At 42.5% G+C, this 17521-nt stretch overlaps 2 protein-coding genes across 2 annotated transcripts in view; one reads left to right on the forward strand and one right to left on the reverse strand.

Moving 5' to 3' along the window:
* Positions 1-8363, forward strand: part of LOC311126900 (exostosin-1b) — a 102327-nt gene extending 93964 nt beyond the window's left edge. The window contains exons 9-11 of the mRNA XM_084158592.1: positions 3751-3911; positions 4669-4840; positions 8094-8363. Coding sequence (XP_084014718.1) covers positions 3751-3911; positions 4669-4840; positions 8094-8279 — 519 coding nt within the window. The 3' untranslated portion in view covers positions 8280-8363. The remainder of the gene's footprint in view (positions 1-3750; positions 3912-4668; positions 4841-8093) is intronic.
* A 7898-nt stretch (positions 8364-16261) lies between these two features.
* med30 (mediator complex subunit 30) overlaps positions 16262-17521 on the reverse strand; it is a 35647-nt gene continuing 34387 nt past the window's right edge. Inside the window, exon 5 of the mRNA XM_084158593.1 lies at positions 16262-17207. Within this exon, the coding sequence (XP_084014719.1) occupies positions 17112-17207 (96 nt within the window). The 3' untranslated portion in view covers positions 16262-17111. The remainder of the gene's footprint in view (positions 17208-17521) is intronic.

Below are 17521 nucleotides of genomic sequence, written 5' to 3' on the forward strand. Positions count from 1 at the left end.
TGTTACTAATCTACCATTAGGTGCCGTTCTTTGCGAGGCATTGGGAAAACCTCTCTGGTTGTTGAATCTGTGCTTGAAATTCATTGCTTGACTGGGGGACCTTACAGATAATTGTATGTGTGGGGTACAGAGATGGGGTAGTCATTAAAAAAATGTTGAACACCATTATTGCACACCGAGTTAGTCCATTCAACTTATTATTTGACTTGTTAAGCAAATGTTTACTCCTGAACTTATTTAGGCTTGCCATAACAAAGGGGTTGAATACTTATTGACTGAAGACATTTCAGATTTTCATGTTTTATTAATTAATTCTAAAAACATAATTCCACTTTGACATTATGGGGTATTGTGTGTAGATCATTGACACAATCAAAATTGAATCAATTTTAAATTCAGGCTGTGTAACAACAAAATGTGGAAAAAGTCAAGGGTTTTGAATATTTTCTGAAGGCTGTATATTTTGTTTTCAATCAAACCATATGAGATTTGCCAGCGATAATTTTTTTGGGACTATTCAGCTTCAGCTAATCCTAAAATCTCCTTAGAAATTAGGTGTTTTTGGTGTAACGTTATAGTCCTACTATGCTATGGTATTATATTTGGTTCTGTTATGTAAAATGCAAATTAATCATTGTGATCTTGCGAGACATTGATTTAGCTTTGATCTAACTTTACTAAACAAGCACCATTGTGAGAAGTGTTAATCTTCTATTTGTTACAATAATAATAAGTGATGAGTAGCACTATTACAGTGAGGGGAAAAAAGTATTTGATCCCCTGCTGATTTTGTACGTTTGCCCACTGACAAAGAAATGGTCAGTCTATAATTTTAATGGTAGGTTTATTTGAACAGTGAGAGACAGAATAACAACAAAAAAATCCAGAAAAACGCATGGCAAAAATTTTATAAATTGATTTGCATTTTAATGAGGGAAATAAGTATTTGACCCCCTCTCAATCAGAAAGATTTCTGGTTCCCAGGTGTCTTTTATACAGGTAACGAGCTAAGATTAGGAGCACACTCTTAAAGGGAGTGCTCCTAATCTCAGCTTGTTACCTGTATAAAAGACACCTGTCCACAGAAGCAATCAATCAATCAGATTCCAAACTCTCCACCATGGCCAAGACCAAAGAGCTCTCCAAGGATGTCAGGGACAAGATTGTAGACCTACACAAGGCTGGAATGGGTTACAAGACCATCGCCAAGCAGCTTGGTGAGAAGGTGACAACAGTTGGTGCGATTATTCGCAAATGGAAGAAACACAAAAGAACTGTCAATCTCCCTCAGCCTGGGGCTCCATGCAAGATCTCACCTCGTGGAGTTGCAATGATCATGAGAACGGTGAGGAATCAGCCCAGAATTACACGGGAGGATCTTGTCAATGATCTCAAGGCAGCTGGGACCATAGTCACCAAGAAAACAATTGGTAACACACTACGCCGTGAAGAACTGAAATCCTGCAGCGCCCGCAAGGTCCCCCTGCTCAAGAAAGCACATATACAGGGCAGTCTGAAGTTTGCCAATGAACATCTGAATGATTCAGTGGAGAACTGGGTGAAAGTGTTGTGGTCAGATGAGACCAAAATCGAGGTCTTTGGCATCAACTCAACTCGCCGTGTTTGGAGGAGGAATGCTGCCTATGACCCCAAGAACACCATCCCCACCTTCAAACATGGAGGTGGAAACATTATGCTTTGGGGGTGTTTTTCTGCTTAGGGGACAGGACAACTTCATCGCATCAAAGGGACGATGGACAGGGCCATGTACCGTCAAATCTTGGGTGAGAACCTCCTTCCCTCAGCCAGGGCATTGAAAATGGGTCGTGGATGGGTATTTCAGCATGACAATGACCCAAAACACACGGCCAAGGCAACAAAGGAGTGGCTCAAGAAGAAGCACATTAAGGTCCTGGAGTGGCCTAGCCAGTCTCCAGACCTTAATCCCATAGAAAATCTATGGAGGGAGCTGAAGGTTCGAGTTGCCAAACGTAACCCTTGAAATCTTAATGACTTGGAGAAGATCTGCAAAGAGGAATGGAACAAAATCCCTCCTGAGATGTGTGCAAACCTGGTGGCTAACTACAAGAAATGTCTGACCTCTGTGATTGCCAACAAGGGTATTGCCACCAAGTCATGTTTTGCAGAGGGGTCAAATACTTATTTCCCTCATTAAAATGCAAATCAATTTATAACATTTTTGACATGCGTTTTTCTGGATTTTTTTGTTGTTATTCTGTCTCTCACTGTTCAAATAAACGTACCATTAAAATGATAGACAGATGATGTCTTTGTCAGTGGGCAAACGTACAAAATCAGCAGGGGATGAAATACTTTTTTCCCTCACTGTAGGTGTAGGCAACAGATTTTGATGATATGTCATTTTAAGCGATTGGAGCGACCTTCGTGGTGCTGAAAGGACAGTGCCAGGATTGCGCAATGATATTTCAGCTCATGAAACATGGGACTAGCACTTTACATGTTGCGTTTATATTTTTGTTTAGTGTAATTTATTACATTTTCCAGAAATAGCTCGGTGTATTCTCAAATTGAAAAAAGTGAGGGAGCGCCACTCCTCCGTGCTCCGGGCAGCACTACACGCCTGACAGGGACCGAGCCTGGCTCGCTGGCCCTGTGAGAGTACAGAAATGGGGAGAAAGAGAGTGAAAGTATAGTGCGCTCCAAACCTACCTCTCTCACTGCCTCGCTGTGTGTCACTGTTGTCCCACATACAACTTTATCTTCCTCCCTCTCTTAAATAGTACTTAGCGATCCCTCTTTCTCATTTTGCCCTCTTTATCTCTAGCAATTTCTCTTACTCTTTCTCCATCCCTCCCACTCCTTACACTTTTCTCATGTTCACGCTTTCTCTCCATTTCTTGCTCTCCCCATCTCTCTTTCTCTACGTCTCTCTCTGTCTAATTGGCATCTTTAATCACGCTGTGATCCCCTGCATATTGAGGAAACCACCATTGTGGCTGTTTAATAAGTGTTTAATTTCTGCTTCCTGGGGTGGCTTTTCTCTTCATTCCTCGAGCTGAGTCAGGCACACAGTTTGGCATAACACCATGAGAACACAGATGTTGCCGAGATGAAGTTTTGAGTGGGAGCCCATAAATGCTGTTTTTGTGGCGACCCTGTGGCTGTTATTACACACTCTTAATTCAGTCTCTGGTGGAGGCACTGACTGTGTCCCAAATGGCACCCTATTCCCTACATAGTGCACTACTTTTGACCACTTTTGACTACTTTTTCCCCTATGAGCCCTGGTCAAAAGTAGTGTGCTATATTGGGAGTAAGGTGTCATTTGGCACGCAGGCTCTGTTTGTCTGACTGCTGCCGGAACCAGCCTGACCCCGTCTGTTTTCTCTAATTATTTGTTTAAATGCTTTGATCAACCAGCGAGATGTCAGCCGACTGCAGAGGGCTTTTGAAAACACGTTTGTATAATAAGTTTGTGTGATGAGGCATTCGAGAGAGGGCGCGTGTGTGTATCTGTCTATGCCTCTACGCATGGAGAGTGTGCATTCATTGAGTGTATAAATGTGTGTTAAAGGGATACTTCGGGATTTTTGCAATGAGGCCCTTTATCTACTTCCCCAGAGTCGGATGAACTCGTGGATACCATTTGTATGTCTCTGCTTGCAGTTTGAAGGAAGTTGCTAACTAGCGCTAGTGCAATTGCTAACTAGCATTAGCGCAATGACTGGAAGTCCATGGTATCTACTAGCGCTTTGTCTTCCTCCTCAGGTGGACTTTGCCTTCACGGTGTGGCAGAGCTTCCCAGAGAGGTTGGTGGGCTACCCGGCCCGGAGCCACTTCTGGGACAGCAACAAGGAGCGCTGGGGCTACACTTCCAAGTGGACCAACGACTACTCCATGGTGCTGACCGGAGCTGCCATCTACCACAGGTACAGTAGGCTACAGTACAAGCTCCAGGGTGAAGTTTCCCCTAGGTACAGATCTAGGATCAGCTTCCCCTCCCCCCAAAATGTAAAACTGACCCAAGATCAGTGTATAGGTGCAACTTCACCATATTCAACAGTACAACACTACCAGCAGTGCTTGACTTGGACTGAAATAGGTGCCGGTACTTATTTTGGGTGCCGGTACTGTTTATATTTAGGTGCAGGACCTTCACAATACTTTTGAGCTAATATTCTGTAACAGGTTTAGGAACTCAAGCAGTAGAGAATTTGAGTTGCCAGTACTCTGTTCCGGTGAGCTCCTGCCCAAGTCAAGCACTGACTACCAGTGGAGGCTGGTAGATTAAGAAATCGGAGGACGGGCTCATTGTAATGGCTGGAATGGAAAGGTATCAAACACAATTGAAAGTGACATCAACCTCCACTGAACACTACTGTAGGAAGTAGCCTGAGGCCACATACAGTACATCAGTCATGTTGAGTGGTGCATCGTGGATCCTGTCCCAACCCTCATTACATTGTCTTTTTCATACAGTTGTTCAACAAAGACTCAATTCAGCACTGTCTATAAAACTGATATTGAACTGCTTGATTAGTTTTGATTAACTCAATCGATCCAAACTCTAATCTCGAATGCTTCCCAGAGCTTTCCAAACACCTCCAAATCACCCTCTCAACTCTTCTTCTTCTCCCTCTCCAGATATTACCACTTTCTGTTCACTAACTTATTCTTCCTCCTCAGATATTACCACTTCCTGTACACCAACTTCCTGCCTGCCAGCCTGAAGGGCATGGTGGACCAGTTGGCTAACTGTGAGGACATCCTCATGAACTTCCTGGTGTCAGCAGTCACCAAGCTGCCGCCCATCAAGGTCACCCAGAAGAAGCAGTACAAAGAGACCATGATGGGACAGGTATGTATTATAACACATTATAAACTGGGTAGTTTGGATGCTGATTGGCTGAAACAGCATTTCAACCATGTGTATATCTGACAATATACCACGAGTATGACGCAAAAATACTAGTTTACTGTTTTATTTATGTTTATAACCAGTTTATAATAGCAATACGGCACCTCAGGGGTTTGTGGTATATGGCCAATATACCACGGCTAAGGGCTGCATCTGGGCACTCTGCTTCTCGTTGTGCGTAAGAACAGCCCTTAGCCGTGGTATATTTAAGCAATAAGGCCCGAGAGGGTGTGGTATATGTTCTTGGGCACAACGCAACGCACAGTGCTTGGATACAGCCCTTAGCCGTGGTATATTGGCCATATACCACACCCCTCGTGTGTTATTGCTTAATTATAAACTGGGTGGTTCGAGCCCTTAATGCTGATTGGCAGACAGCCGTGGTACAGTGGCTTGCGAAAGTATTCACCCCCCTTGGCATTTTCCCTATTTTGTTGCCTTACAACCTGGAATTAAAATGGATTTTTTGGGGGGGTTTGTATCTTTTTATTTACACAACATGCCTACCACTTTGAAGTTGCAATTTTTTTAAAATTGTGAATCAAACAAGAAATAAGACCAAAAAAAAAAGAACTTGAGCGTGCATAACTATTCACCCCCCCCCCCCCCCCCCCCCAAAGTCAATACTTTGTAGAGCCACCTTTTGCAGAAATTACTGCTGCAAGTCTCTTGGGGTATGTTTCTATAAGCTTGGCACATCTAGCCACTGGGATTTTTGCCCATTCTTCAAGGCAAAACTGCTCCAGCTCCTCACAAGTTGGATGGGTTCCGCTGGTGTACAGCAATCTTTAAGTCATACCACAGATTCTCAATTGGATTGAGGTCTGGGCTTTGACTAGGCCATTCCAAGACATTTAAATGTTTCCCCTTAAACCACTCAAGTGTTGCTTTAGCAGTATGCTTAGGGTCATTGTCCTGCTGGAAGGTGAACCTCCGTCCCAGTCTCAAATCTCTGGAAGACTGAAAACAGGTTTCCCTCAAGAATTTCCCTGTACTTAGTGCCATCCATCATTCCTTAAATTCTGACCAGTTTCCCAGTCCCTGCCGATGAAAAACATGGTGGTGTTCTCGGGGTGATGAGAGGTTGTTGGGTTTGCGCCAGACATAGCGTTTTCCTTGATGGCCAAAAAGCTCAATTTTAGTCTCATCGGACCAGAATACCTTCTTCCATATGTTTAGGGAGTCTCCCACATGCCTTTTGGCGAACACCAAATGTGTTTGCTTATATTTTTCTTTAAGCAATGGCTTTTTTCTGGCCACTCTTCAGTAAAGTCCAGCTCTGTGGAGTGTATGACTTAAAGTGGTCCTATGGACAGGTACTCCAATCTCCGCTGTGGAACTTTGCAGCTCCTTCAGGGTTATCTTTGGTCTGTTGACTCTCTGATTAATGCCCTCCTTGCCTGGTCTGTGAGTTATGGTGGGCGGCCCTCTCTTGGCAGGTTTGTTGTGGTGCCATATTCTTTCCATTTTTTAATAATGGATTTAATGGTGCTCCGTGGGATGTTCAAAGTTTCTGATATTTTTTTATAACCCAACCCTGATCTGTACTTCTCCACAACTTTGTCCCTGACCTGTTTGGAGAGCTCCTTGGTCTTCATGGTGCCGTTTGATTGGTGGTGCCCCTTGCTTAGTGGTGTTGCAGACTTTGGGGCCTTTCAGAACAGGTGTATATATTCTGAGATCATGTGACAGATCATGTGACACTTATATTGCACACAGGTGGACTTTATTTAACTAATTATGTGACTTCTGAAGGTGATTGGTTGCACCAGATCTTTTTAGGGGCTTCATAGCAAACGGGGTGAATACATATGCACGCACCACTTTTCCGTTATTTTTTTTTTTGAATTTTTTGAAACACGTTTTTATTTTATTTTTACTTCACCAATTTGGACTATTTTGTGTATGTCCGTTACATGAATTCCAAATAAAAATCAATTTAAATTACAGGTTGTAATGCAGCAAAATAGGAAAACTGCCAAGGGGGATGAATACTTTTGCAAGGCACTGTATGTCAGACCATATACCACGAGTATGAGACAACATTTATTTTTACTGCTCTAATTACGTTGGTAACCAGTTTATAATAGCAATAAGGCACCTCAGGGGTTTGTTGTATATGGCCAATATACCACGGCTAAGGGCTGTATCCAGGCACTCCACGTTGTGTCGTGCTAAGAACAGCCCTTAGCTGTGGTATATTGGCCATATACCACACCCCCTCAGGCCTTATTGCTTATTTATACCATGGCGTTGTTGAATACTCGTTTCTGATTGGCTTGAAAGGCATTTTAGAGCGTGCATTATTTAAGTGATAATGCCCTTGAAGCCGGTGTTTGGAGGATATATTGGCACGTGTCACTTTTATACAACAGGTTACCAACATATTCAAATAATGATTTACATATTTTCATTAATAAACGTTATTTTGATGAATTTATTCATACTATTTCATCCTTCCACAAGATATAGTCCCGACACACATCTAGGATGGCAACGTTCTTATCCCTTGCTTGCTAGCCAGCCAACTACGGCTAACTTAGTCACTTCAAAAAGTGCAGCCAGAATGACATTAAAGTAGCAGCATTTGCATTTGTTTAAGCTGTTTTCTAGCGACATTTATTTGGATACATCCTTAACAATGAGCTAATGAGGCACGATTTCTTTGTATATATCCATAGAAATTATGCCAGTTCATTCATGATTTCGACTGGCTGAGAAACGCTACCTGTCTGTCTCGTCCCGACTCCCGACACGTTCATTACTATGGGACAGCTGGAGAACGAATTTGAATATTGAAACAATGTTGCAAATGTCAGAGAGATAGACCGCAAGGTTTATACAAATCTACGCTATTGAAAACTAAATGTTGGTCTAAAAGAAATGTGAGATAATATCTAGATGATTTTTATAGTGGAGATCAAGTTTATAAATTGCTTGGCTGGGCTGATAAATTGCTTGGCTGGGCTTTTTATCCATATCACCCAGCTCTAGTACCACCCCAAAAACTTTTTTTGTGCTGATTTATCATTCATGCAAAGAAATGGGTCAATTTATCACAATATGGAGTTTTGGTCATATCGCCCAGCTCTGGTCCCCACCCACCATTTGAGATTATATGATTTAGTGTCATGACATGCTACTATGATGTAACAATCACTTATCTTTGTCTTTCTCTCCTCCCGCCGTGCAGTCGTCACGGGCGTCGCGCTGGGCCGACCCGGACCACTTTGCCCAGCGGCAGACGTGCATGAACAAGTTCGCCAGCTGGTTTGGCGGCATGCCCATGGTCCACTCCCAAATGAGGCTGGACCCGGTGCTGTTCAAGGACCAGGTCTCCATCCTGCGCAAAAAATACAGGGACATCGAGAGGCTCTGACAGGACGTGCGCCCCCTGCCGGAGAGGCCAGGGGAGGCAGTAGCGGCAGTAACAGACAGACTCGGTAGAGAGCAGCCATAGCCGAAGGAGGACCACGACAGTGGCAGTAGGACAGTCAGCCACCTGGAGCCTGATCCAAGGGGGCGCTACAGCTCTGTCTTCCACTCAGCACATTGCCAATGACCACAGGACTTGACAAGTGAAATTGCGCTGTCTGGAGAACTATGCGCATACACACAAAGGATATACAGATCTATAGTATGTTCACATTAACACAAAACTACTGACGATGAGACTCTTGGATATAATATTTTTTTGTATGAATGCCACAAAGGAGCGAATGACGACAGACTTTCCTGTGACTCATGTTCAGGATGGTAGAGGAAGGGAGTTGTCCAACATGACAAACCAACCACAGATCATATCTGCACCGGACTGGTAACCTAGACTCAATGCAACCTCTCCTAACCCCACCTTGACCTCCCTATGTCTGCATCAGGACCCCTAACACACTCACCACCAGCCCCTGCTCTGGACCCTGGGAAACCCTGTTACTCTATTGCTTCTTATTTTTCGATCCATACTTCCCTCCCATGTGTTCACTGGGGTTTGAAGCGTTGAGGTCTTATCTTCCTAAGAATTGTCCCGTGATTAAATTAAATTCAGCATTTGGTAGTCAAGGTCGAGAAAGTAGAGTCAAAGCTTTCCCCCCTTTTATTTTTTTTATTCTTTTACTGGAAGGACGGTTTAAAAGCACCATTTTCAAATGGTGCCATTCATATTGCCATGAGGCAACCACAAAACCAACAGAAACATCAACTCTATGCTCATTCCTTGAATTTCTGATAGTTAGATTTCTATTTCTGTCATTGTCTCTGATTTATCACAATGATAAGCCTTTTTTCTTTCTCAACTCTCAAAAGCAGTGTTACTTTTCTTCTCATCTTTTTATTTTCTCCTCAAAAGTTCAGCTCCAGTGTGTGTACAGAGGCTGAAAGTAAGCTCATCCAACCATAAGCCCAAACAGAGTACTTTCCCTCTGTCGGAATGAGCAAAATGAACATTTCTGGATGAAATGGAGCAGAACACTGCCTTCTAAACCAAACCCTTTTCACCCATTTATTTCCCCTTTATTGCTTAGGAGCACTACCATGGCAGAAGGAGTGCATGCTAAATTTAGAACCTAAACAGTTCTTTAGTTGCCTGCGTCATTTCCACAGGAGTGTTAAGAGATTTCGGAAATGTAAATGTGAAACGCGACTGTTGCATTAGTGCTGCCTTTTTAAATTGCTTATTGCACATATTTTCCATAAATCGATATCGAAAGCAGTAGAAGATGCTATATAGTTGAAATGGCCTCTGTAATATTTGTTATTCTTCCTAGATTCACCACATTATAATGATGTTGGTGAAATACAAGCCTCAAAGCTATTCGATAGACATAGCCATCTCCTACACCATACGTCAGGAGACATGTTTTGTGTTCAATTAGAGAAAGCCATTTCATTTGAAGTGTTGGTTTCCCTGGGGAGCAGCCCTTGATGAAACCTTCTGTCTCTATATTTCCCATCATGTCGGACTCTGCTCTGAATGCAGTGACCCACAACCTTGACCCTTTGGCTCTAGGCTTACAGTGAAAGGACAACCAGCTCCCCCTCACCTAGCCTTGTCATTGTAATGTTCTTCAGTACCCTCTTTGTCCATCATTTCTGTTGCGCCAAGTCTTCCTGTGATGCTGTTGTACTCACAATACTAACTCATCCCAGCTCAACTACATTTGTCCTGACAATTAGTTTTTGCCAGTCAGTGGTAACAGGTGTATTGTGGTCGAATAGAAAAACCTGGATACTTTATTTTATTGATCAATTTCAAGGAAATGGCTTCAATAATTGTGGAAGCTCATGGCTGTATAGTGATATCCTATTGTGAAGTGGCTTTTGCCTTTGTACCACACCAGAGCCCTGCCAGTCCACTCGGACAGGTACTTGAATGTCTAAAGACTTGAAGGAGTGTAGTGTGCTTTAGTGGCCTTTAATTGTGAAGGTGACTGAACTTAAAGGGCCAGTTTCCCGGACACGGATTGAACCTAGTCCTGGACAAAAACATTTTCTCAGTGATGTTCCATTGAAAGTTAATTTTAGTTCAGGACTATGCTGTATCTGACTCTGGGAAACCGGCCATAGTGTGTCAGCTGTGAGCCAAAGCTCAACTATCCATTTTCTTCTCCCCCCCCTTCGTTGAATCTGCGTCATTTCTTATTGAGGTCGTTATAGACTCCTTCACATTCATTTTGTTTTCATATCAGGATACAATCAATGATGGTCGGTGTCCACTAGGTTTATACATGGCCAATGAGTTGATATTGTCATCAGTGGGCCTGAGCTATCCACTCTTGCCATTCTCACTATGTCATCATATATGATATTATCATCATCAACATGTAATACTACAGTACAGTTAGATTTAGTACAGTTTCAAAGCTGGTATATTGTCAGCATATAGTTTTTCACTACATTTTTGCATATGTTTGTATCTTCTTTCTGGAAATGTACTCTGGGAGAGTTTGGAATGAACTTGTATGATTTGATATTGGCCAAGAGAGATTTACGTTATATTTGATGCTGACTTACAGCAAGCAAGCCTTTGATCTCTTGGCACTAGACATGCATCTCAATGATTATGAAAAGCGTTTGAATTTCAGTAAACCATCTTTGTTTGAATTAATGTCAAGCCTTCTATCTATGATTGTCTGTACTTGTTGTTAGATCATCTCAAAAGAGAAAGTCCCCAGCCTTGCACATTGACTTCACGGGCGAAACCAGAGACATTTCAGAAGATCTTGACTGTCATTTCTGTACATAAACATGTATATTTATTTTCATATGTGAGCAAAACCAGACAGTGTATAGTATGAAATGACAGGGGAAAATAACAGGATTTCGTGGCTGAGGGAACAGTTGATGAGCAAAAAGATTCTGATTTTGTAAGTTGTACATTTTATTTTTCTCACATTGTTGTCAATATATATTTTTTCATTTCCACTGAATAAAAACATCCCTATTGCTTTTAAAATCTTCTAGAGCAATGGCAACCATTATAGAAATACATTTTCTGAGTTTCCATGTAATTTAATTTGGAATCACCATGGAGACAAGATGAAACCAATAATCAAGAATTAGATTTGCTGTGAGCATTTAGATTCTATGTGAACTGTATTGCAAAAGCAACCAGACTATTTGGAAACCGATATACAGCTGGGTCTCTTGTAACAGATCGAGGGTTTTCTTTTGTTGCTGTAATATGTGTCTTCTCAGATTCACCGTAATATGTCACTGTCCACGTCTGCATACTCATTGATGGTTCTGGGGAAACTGGCAATTCTCTGACCATATCTGGAACAAATATAGTCAACTCAAAACGGTAATGTTGAACGAAATAGACATATGACCTTGTAATACAACTCTAGATGTCTCAGTTAAACATATCCTTCCATAATACCATAGGATACCAGACATTCTATGGTTTAGCAATGCATGGCCTCTATCAGTGTGGTTGGTTGGATGTGCAGGATGGTTTTGTCCTTGATTGTGCCTTTTTTTATAAAATGCTTTGTGAGCTCATGATAACACACAGACTGCCATTTTGACCATCAGTCAGTCAGAAGAGGAGCACCATATAGGGGTCTCGTTAATCTCGACATACACTGGAGTTTCATCACCGCTTTGTTTCATCCATGACACCTCTGTTCTCGCTGTTGGATACTAAACTGTGGCGACTACCAACAACGCGCCTGCATGACCACTTTTTCTATGGAATTATTTATCAGTACTTAACTGTATCACAAACAGACAAGCTATTTTTAATGACTTAATTTCCAGCTGTCATGCCTTCCTCCCTCCTACCTTGTAATTAACAAATTACTTTTATAGAGGTAATAAATGAAAGAAATGCACATTTTGTAAGAATGATTTATATATATAAAAAAAAAAAAAAAAAAGATCATAGATGCGTGAGTGTGTCTTCATTGCTTTGATGCGACGTGTAGCCTACTGTTTAACATAAGCATAGTAATGTCGAGGCACATTTTTTGTTTTTAATGGTGCAGAAACAAGGAGGCCCATGATTACAATAAACATACAAATCAATATACTGTACTTTCATTGAACTGAATGAGAATGTATTCCTTGTGTACCATACAATGATAGTCCTTTACAATTGTCCTCAAACATAACCAGGTCAGAATTATACCATTGAAGAGGAATTATGATCCACTATCCAGCGATTGATTTTTACTCTGTGGCAGGAGCATCTTTGCTTGCCTCGCTATGGGTGCATCCCAAATGGCACCATATTCCCTACATAATGCACTGCTTTTGACCGGAGACCCATAGGCTCTGGTCAAAAGTAGTGCACTATATCAGGAACAGGGTGCCATTTGGGATGCATGCTATGTCCTCTACCATCTCCCTGAGGACAATAACCTCATAACACAACTTGTATACGACCCCAACCATCTTCTAAATTATTTATCGGATTCGTATCTGAAGCTGATATTGATATTAATATCTGAGCCCTGATAGCCCGCGGCATGCCCAGTCTCCTCCTTTCCGCCAAGGGCCAGCCCAAGCCTTATGGGCAAAAAACAACAACCTTGCTGGTAAAAGTTTTTAGTGCTGCCCTCTTGGCGACGGAGAGAAAAATGTGCAAGCTTTTTTAATTTCCTGCAATTCTACACATTTTGCCATGACTTATGCCATTTTCATATGACATCTGAGTGAGAGTGACTAACAAAATCAATGGGGGCCTCTTGGAGGTCAGGGCCCCTGGGCACGTCCCCTACTTACCTGGTTGGTAATTCGGTCTTTAAGTTTAGATAGCTGGCTAGACTAACTTGCCTAGCAATCTAAAAAAAATGTGACAGGTTTATTGAGTGACTGTAAGAAGACTACCTGGGCTACTACCCCACATTCCTGACTAGTAGTTTTTTAATGCATTTTCCAGTTTGTTATTCCCTGTAACCATGTATAACATTCTTATTAAAGTACTATTGTAATTGCTTAAAGCCCCTGTCTGTCATATTGTTGCACTACCACACACATACTTGATGTAACAAGCCCCTCCACCTACGGTCCATGCTATCCGGGATCCACAGGGGGTCTGCCTTAAGATGGCCATCGTGGTAAAGACTACAAGGCCCAGAACCCCGTGCTCTACAGGTAATGAGAGCTTGTCATTACTGCATTGTTTGTAATGAAAAGCCTTTATTTTGCCTGAAACCTGCCTTCTGAGCTTTTGAATTGTGTTCTCCTTGCCTATTCATGGTTCATTTTTGTGTGGTCAACCTTTGGCTATGCCCAAGCTTATATGTGGCTCTTCTAGGAATCAAAGCCACATCCCTGATGTAGCAGGCACCGTGCACTAGCACACTGGACTATCCATTACTTTGGCTCATCAACTCTCCTTGATTTATACATTTTATATTTTTGATTTGGCATTTTTACGATATTAACTGGAACAACAATATTTTGGGAATGGGTCGGCGTGAATCTCAATTATATTTCCTTGAATATCTGAGGTTCCTGCCCTTGGATCTTCTCTTCTAATGCATTTTGAGGAGGAGGCAATGAGTTGGGAATCAGGGAGCAACAATTTAGATTCACCCATCGAATAGAAATCCCAATCAAAGACTTTAGCAAATATTCTCCAACCCCACTAACAAGAGTTGAAAGATGGTTTGGGTGTTGAGGGTGAGAATTATTTGCTAGGGAAAGGCAACAATATACCTTTTTTGAGAAAGGGCATTGATCGGCAAGATTCGAACCTGTGACCTTCTGGTCCCTATCCTCTGGTATTTTCACATATTTAAAGCTGTTCAGTCAGAAACTTAAGTCAATAGATTAGAAATGTAATTAGTTAAGAACGATAGGTAAGGTTGGAAAACAAAAGTCGCAATCAGGATTTGAACTGGCGACCTAGTAGGTCGCAACCTGCATGTAACGCCCTCCAACCTACCACCCGTAAGGCCTTTTTTTACATGACTCAACTGTAAACGCCACCCAGACGTGTCAATCTAAGCTCTGCCCACTGAGCTTTCATCCAACCAATCACATTCGTTTTGCCCTTGAGGCGGAGCTTCCCTCAGAACATCATTGAGGCCATTGTGGTGATACTGATGATTTGTTTACATAGTAGGTTAGGAGAACTAACAAAGCAGGTAAGGATAATTAACGTAGAAGTTTTGGAGAATGAGGGGCTAGATTCAATCCATATTGCAGAAATATCGAGGAAGCTCCGCATTATATATTTCTGCAATATGGATTGAATCTAGCCAGCCCCTCATTCTCCAAAACTTCTACGTTAATTATCCTTACCTGCGTTATAGCTCAATAAAAATGTAAAGGCAATGTTCCCGCGTTTGCGGTGCGGAGACTGCATTCACGGTAAACGCGGCACGTCGACTCAATCAGAAATTACCCTTACATTTTAACGCAGATCTTCCGCTATACGGATTGAATACAACCTGAAGTTAAGACGACATACTTTTTTGTATCGCTGATGTCACAATGTCAGCCTAAAAAGAAGGACATTTCTTACTTTCTGAGGACAATCACATGAGCTAGCACCCAGCAAGATTGAGGCCCACAAACAAAGCATATTCTACATGCAGTGCAAGCACTAAGATCAAACTCATATGCCGAAACCCGGGATTGAACCAGGGACCTTTAGATCTTCAGTCTAACGCTCTCCCAACTGAGCTATTTCGGCAGGTCCCTGGAACTATGTCTTTGGCACCCATGTGGATACACGCAAGTGGCTGTCAAAAGGAGCCTCATGGCCAGTACGGGGATCGAACCCGCGACCTTGGCGTTATTAGCACCACGCTCTAGCCAACTGAGCTAACCGGCCGCTTGGCTACTTAGGAAAAGGGTTAGGCTTAGCTAAAATACTAGTAGTCAACTGTTGTCCCCGATGAGACAACTAGCTGGATCTGTAGGCCTATTCCATCTAGCCACAACCATAGAAACCATCAGCTATGTAAAAAACAATCTGTCCCGAAAAATCATCAGTATCATTACATTTACATTTTAGTCATTTAGCAGACGCTCTTATCCAGAGCGACTAACAGGAGCAATTAGGGTTAAGCGCCTTGCTTAAGGGCACATTGACAGATTTTTCACCTAGTCGGCTCGGGGATTAGAACCAGCGACCTTTCAGTTACTGGCACAACACTCTTACCCACTAAGCTACCTGCCGCCCCATATCATAACACCGTGATTCAATCCAAGGGTCGGGGGCCCCTAGCAGCAACGGGGCCCTAATCGACTGCTTATGTCTCTTATTGGCTGGGCCGGCACTGTTTCTGTCTGTAATTAAAAAAAGCTTTTAAAGCCTGGGGACAATCCAAAAAGACCACATTGTGACTTCCCTACTTGATCCGGCTGTGAGCAGTGAGCCCCACAGATATAAAAATAGTACAGAAAGAAACCGTGTTAGCCTAAATCACAGCAGGATTTATAGTGCCATAGAATTACTAAAGTTAATGAGACATTGTGATGATCATAAAGTCTAGAAGATACTGCATTGACACTTCTACATCAAGCAGCCAACCACACATGAAAAGCAGAAGCAATACAATACACAAAACTCCCTCTTCGTTTTACCACACTGTACCATTTTCATGGTGCAAAAGAGAACAGATCTGTGTGGGGAAATATACCGCAAACCTCAATCTGGCAGTGATTTAATTTGAAACTTTCTTTCAACAATGTGCCCTATTATGATTTGTTTTATGGTATTTTTGCACAGATCTGTGCTCTTCTGCACCACGAAAATGTTGCCCTGTTTATCCTTTTAGCTAAAATGGTTTAGGAATGTATAAAAACATATTGAAGGAAATCGAACTTCAAAACCCCTCTAAATGGGTAAATGTATTATTTGTCAAATATCTTAGGATATACAATAACCATATTGTAGGCGACAACTACACTCATCGGCCAGTTTATTAGGTACACCACCCTGTTCACAAAAATGGATCGCTCCTACAGACAGTAAGTCACGTGGCCGTGGCTTGCTATATAAAGCAGGCACACAGGCATCGAGGCATTCAGTTAAAATGGGCAAAACCTTAGCAACTTTGAGCGTGGTATGATCGGCTGTGCCAGGAGCGCTGGATCCAGTATCTCAGAAACGGACACATTGTCTAGGGATTAGTGCGAATGGTGTGACAAACCAAAAACATCCAGTCAGCGGCAGTCCTGTGGGCGAAAACAGCTTGTTGATGAGAGAGGTCGAAGGATAATGGCAAGAATCGTGCAAGCTGACAGGCGGGCCACAAACAGACAAATAACAGCATAGTACAACAGTGGTGTGCAGAACGGCATTCAGTTTACTTGAGTGGCCTGCGCAGTCCCCAGACCTCAACCCAATAGAGCATCCTTGGGATGAGATGGAACGGGCTGTTCACAGCATGAATGTACCGCCATTCAATCTGCAGCAACCTTGTAGAATACACTGAAGAATTCAGGCTGTTCTGGAGGCAAAGGGGGGTCCGACCCGTTGCTAAATAAATTGGCCGGTCAGTGTATATCAGCATTTCCCCATCGCACGACTTCTCTCCATTCTTCTTTGCTTTCTTCCTCCCTCTTCTTCTCTCCCAGCTCTTCTTGTGGGACTGAGGGTGGGATATTGTGAAAGCCCGCATTTCTAAAGTACAGCCTCAGAGGGAGCCTGTCAGATATCCAGTTAACAACCATGTCTTCCAGTCTGTGTGTGTGTGTGTGTGTGCGCGCGCCCGCCTGCGCCTGTGTGTCACTGTGTCGCCGTGTTTGCTGTTCAACTCCTAACAGCCAGCATGGAGTTTATCTCCCAGATGAGGTTTCTGAGCTGGTCCATTATCTGCTTCAGCTGTTGGTTCTTCTGTTTGAGCTTCTGTAATAAAGCACATGAAATTACATTGTCAGAGCCCATCAAACAAGCTGTAGCCATACAAGTATTTAAACAGTGGTGGTTGGTTGATAAGATGCCTCTGAAAAGCTTTGGAAGGGGCATTAGGTTCAAGAGCCTCAACTGAAAGAACATACGGTAGTTTCTCACGGGAGGATTTTCCTTTTGTTTTTGAACAAGGAGAGCTGATTGGCTGACTTTATCAATCCCTGCAGTAGTTTAATCTCTAAACACACACATCTGGCCAAAGTCAGTCACTCACAGCCAGTTTGCCTGCAGATTACCTTTGAATACACAAA

This window comes from Coregonus lavaretus, assembly GCF_964263955.1.
Source record: "Coregonus lavaretus genome assembly, chromosome: 3".
NCBI lineage: Eukaryota > Metazoa > Chordata > Actinopteri > Salmoniformes > Salmonidae > Coregonus > Coregonus lavaretus.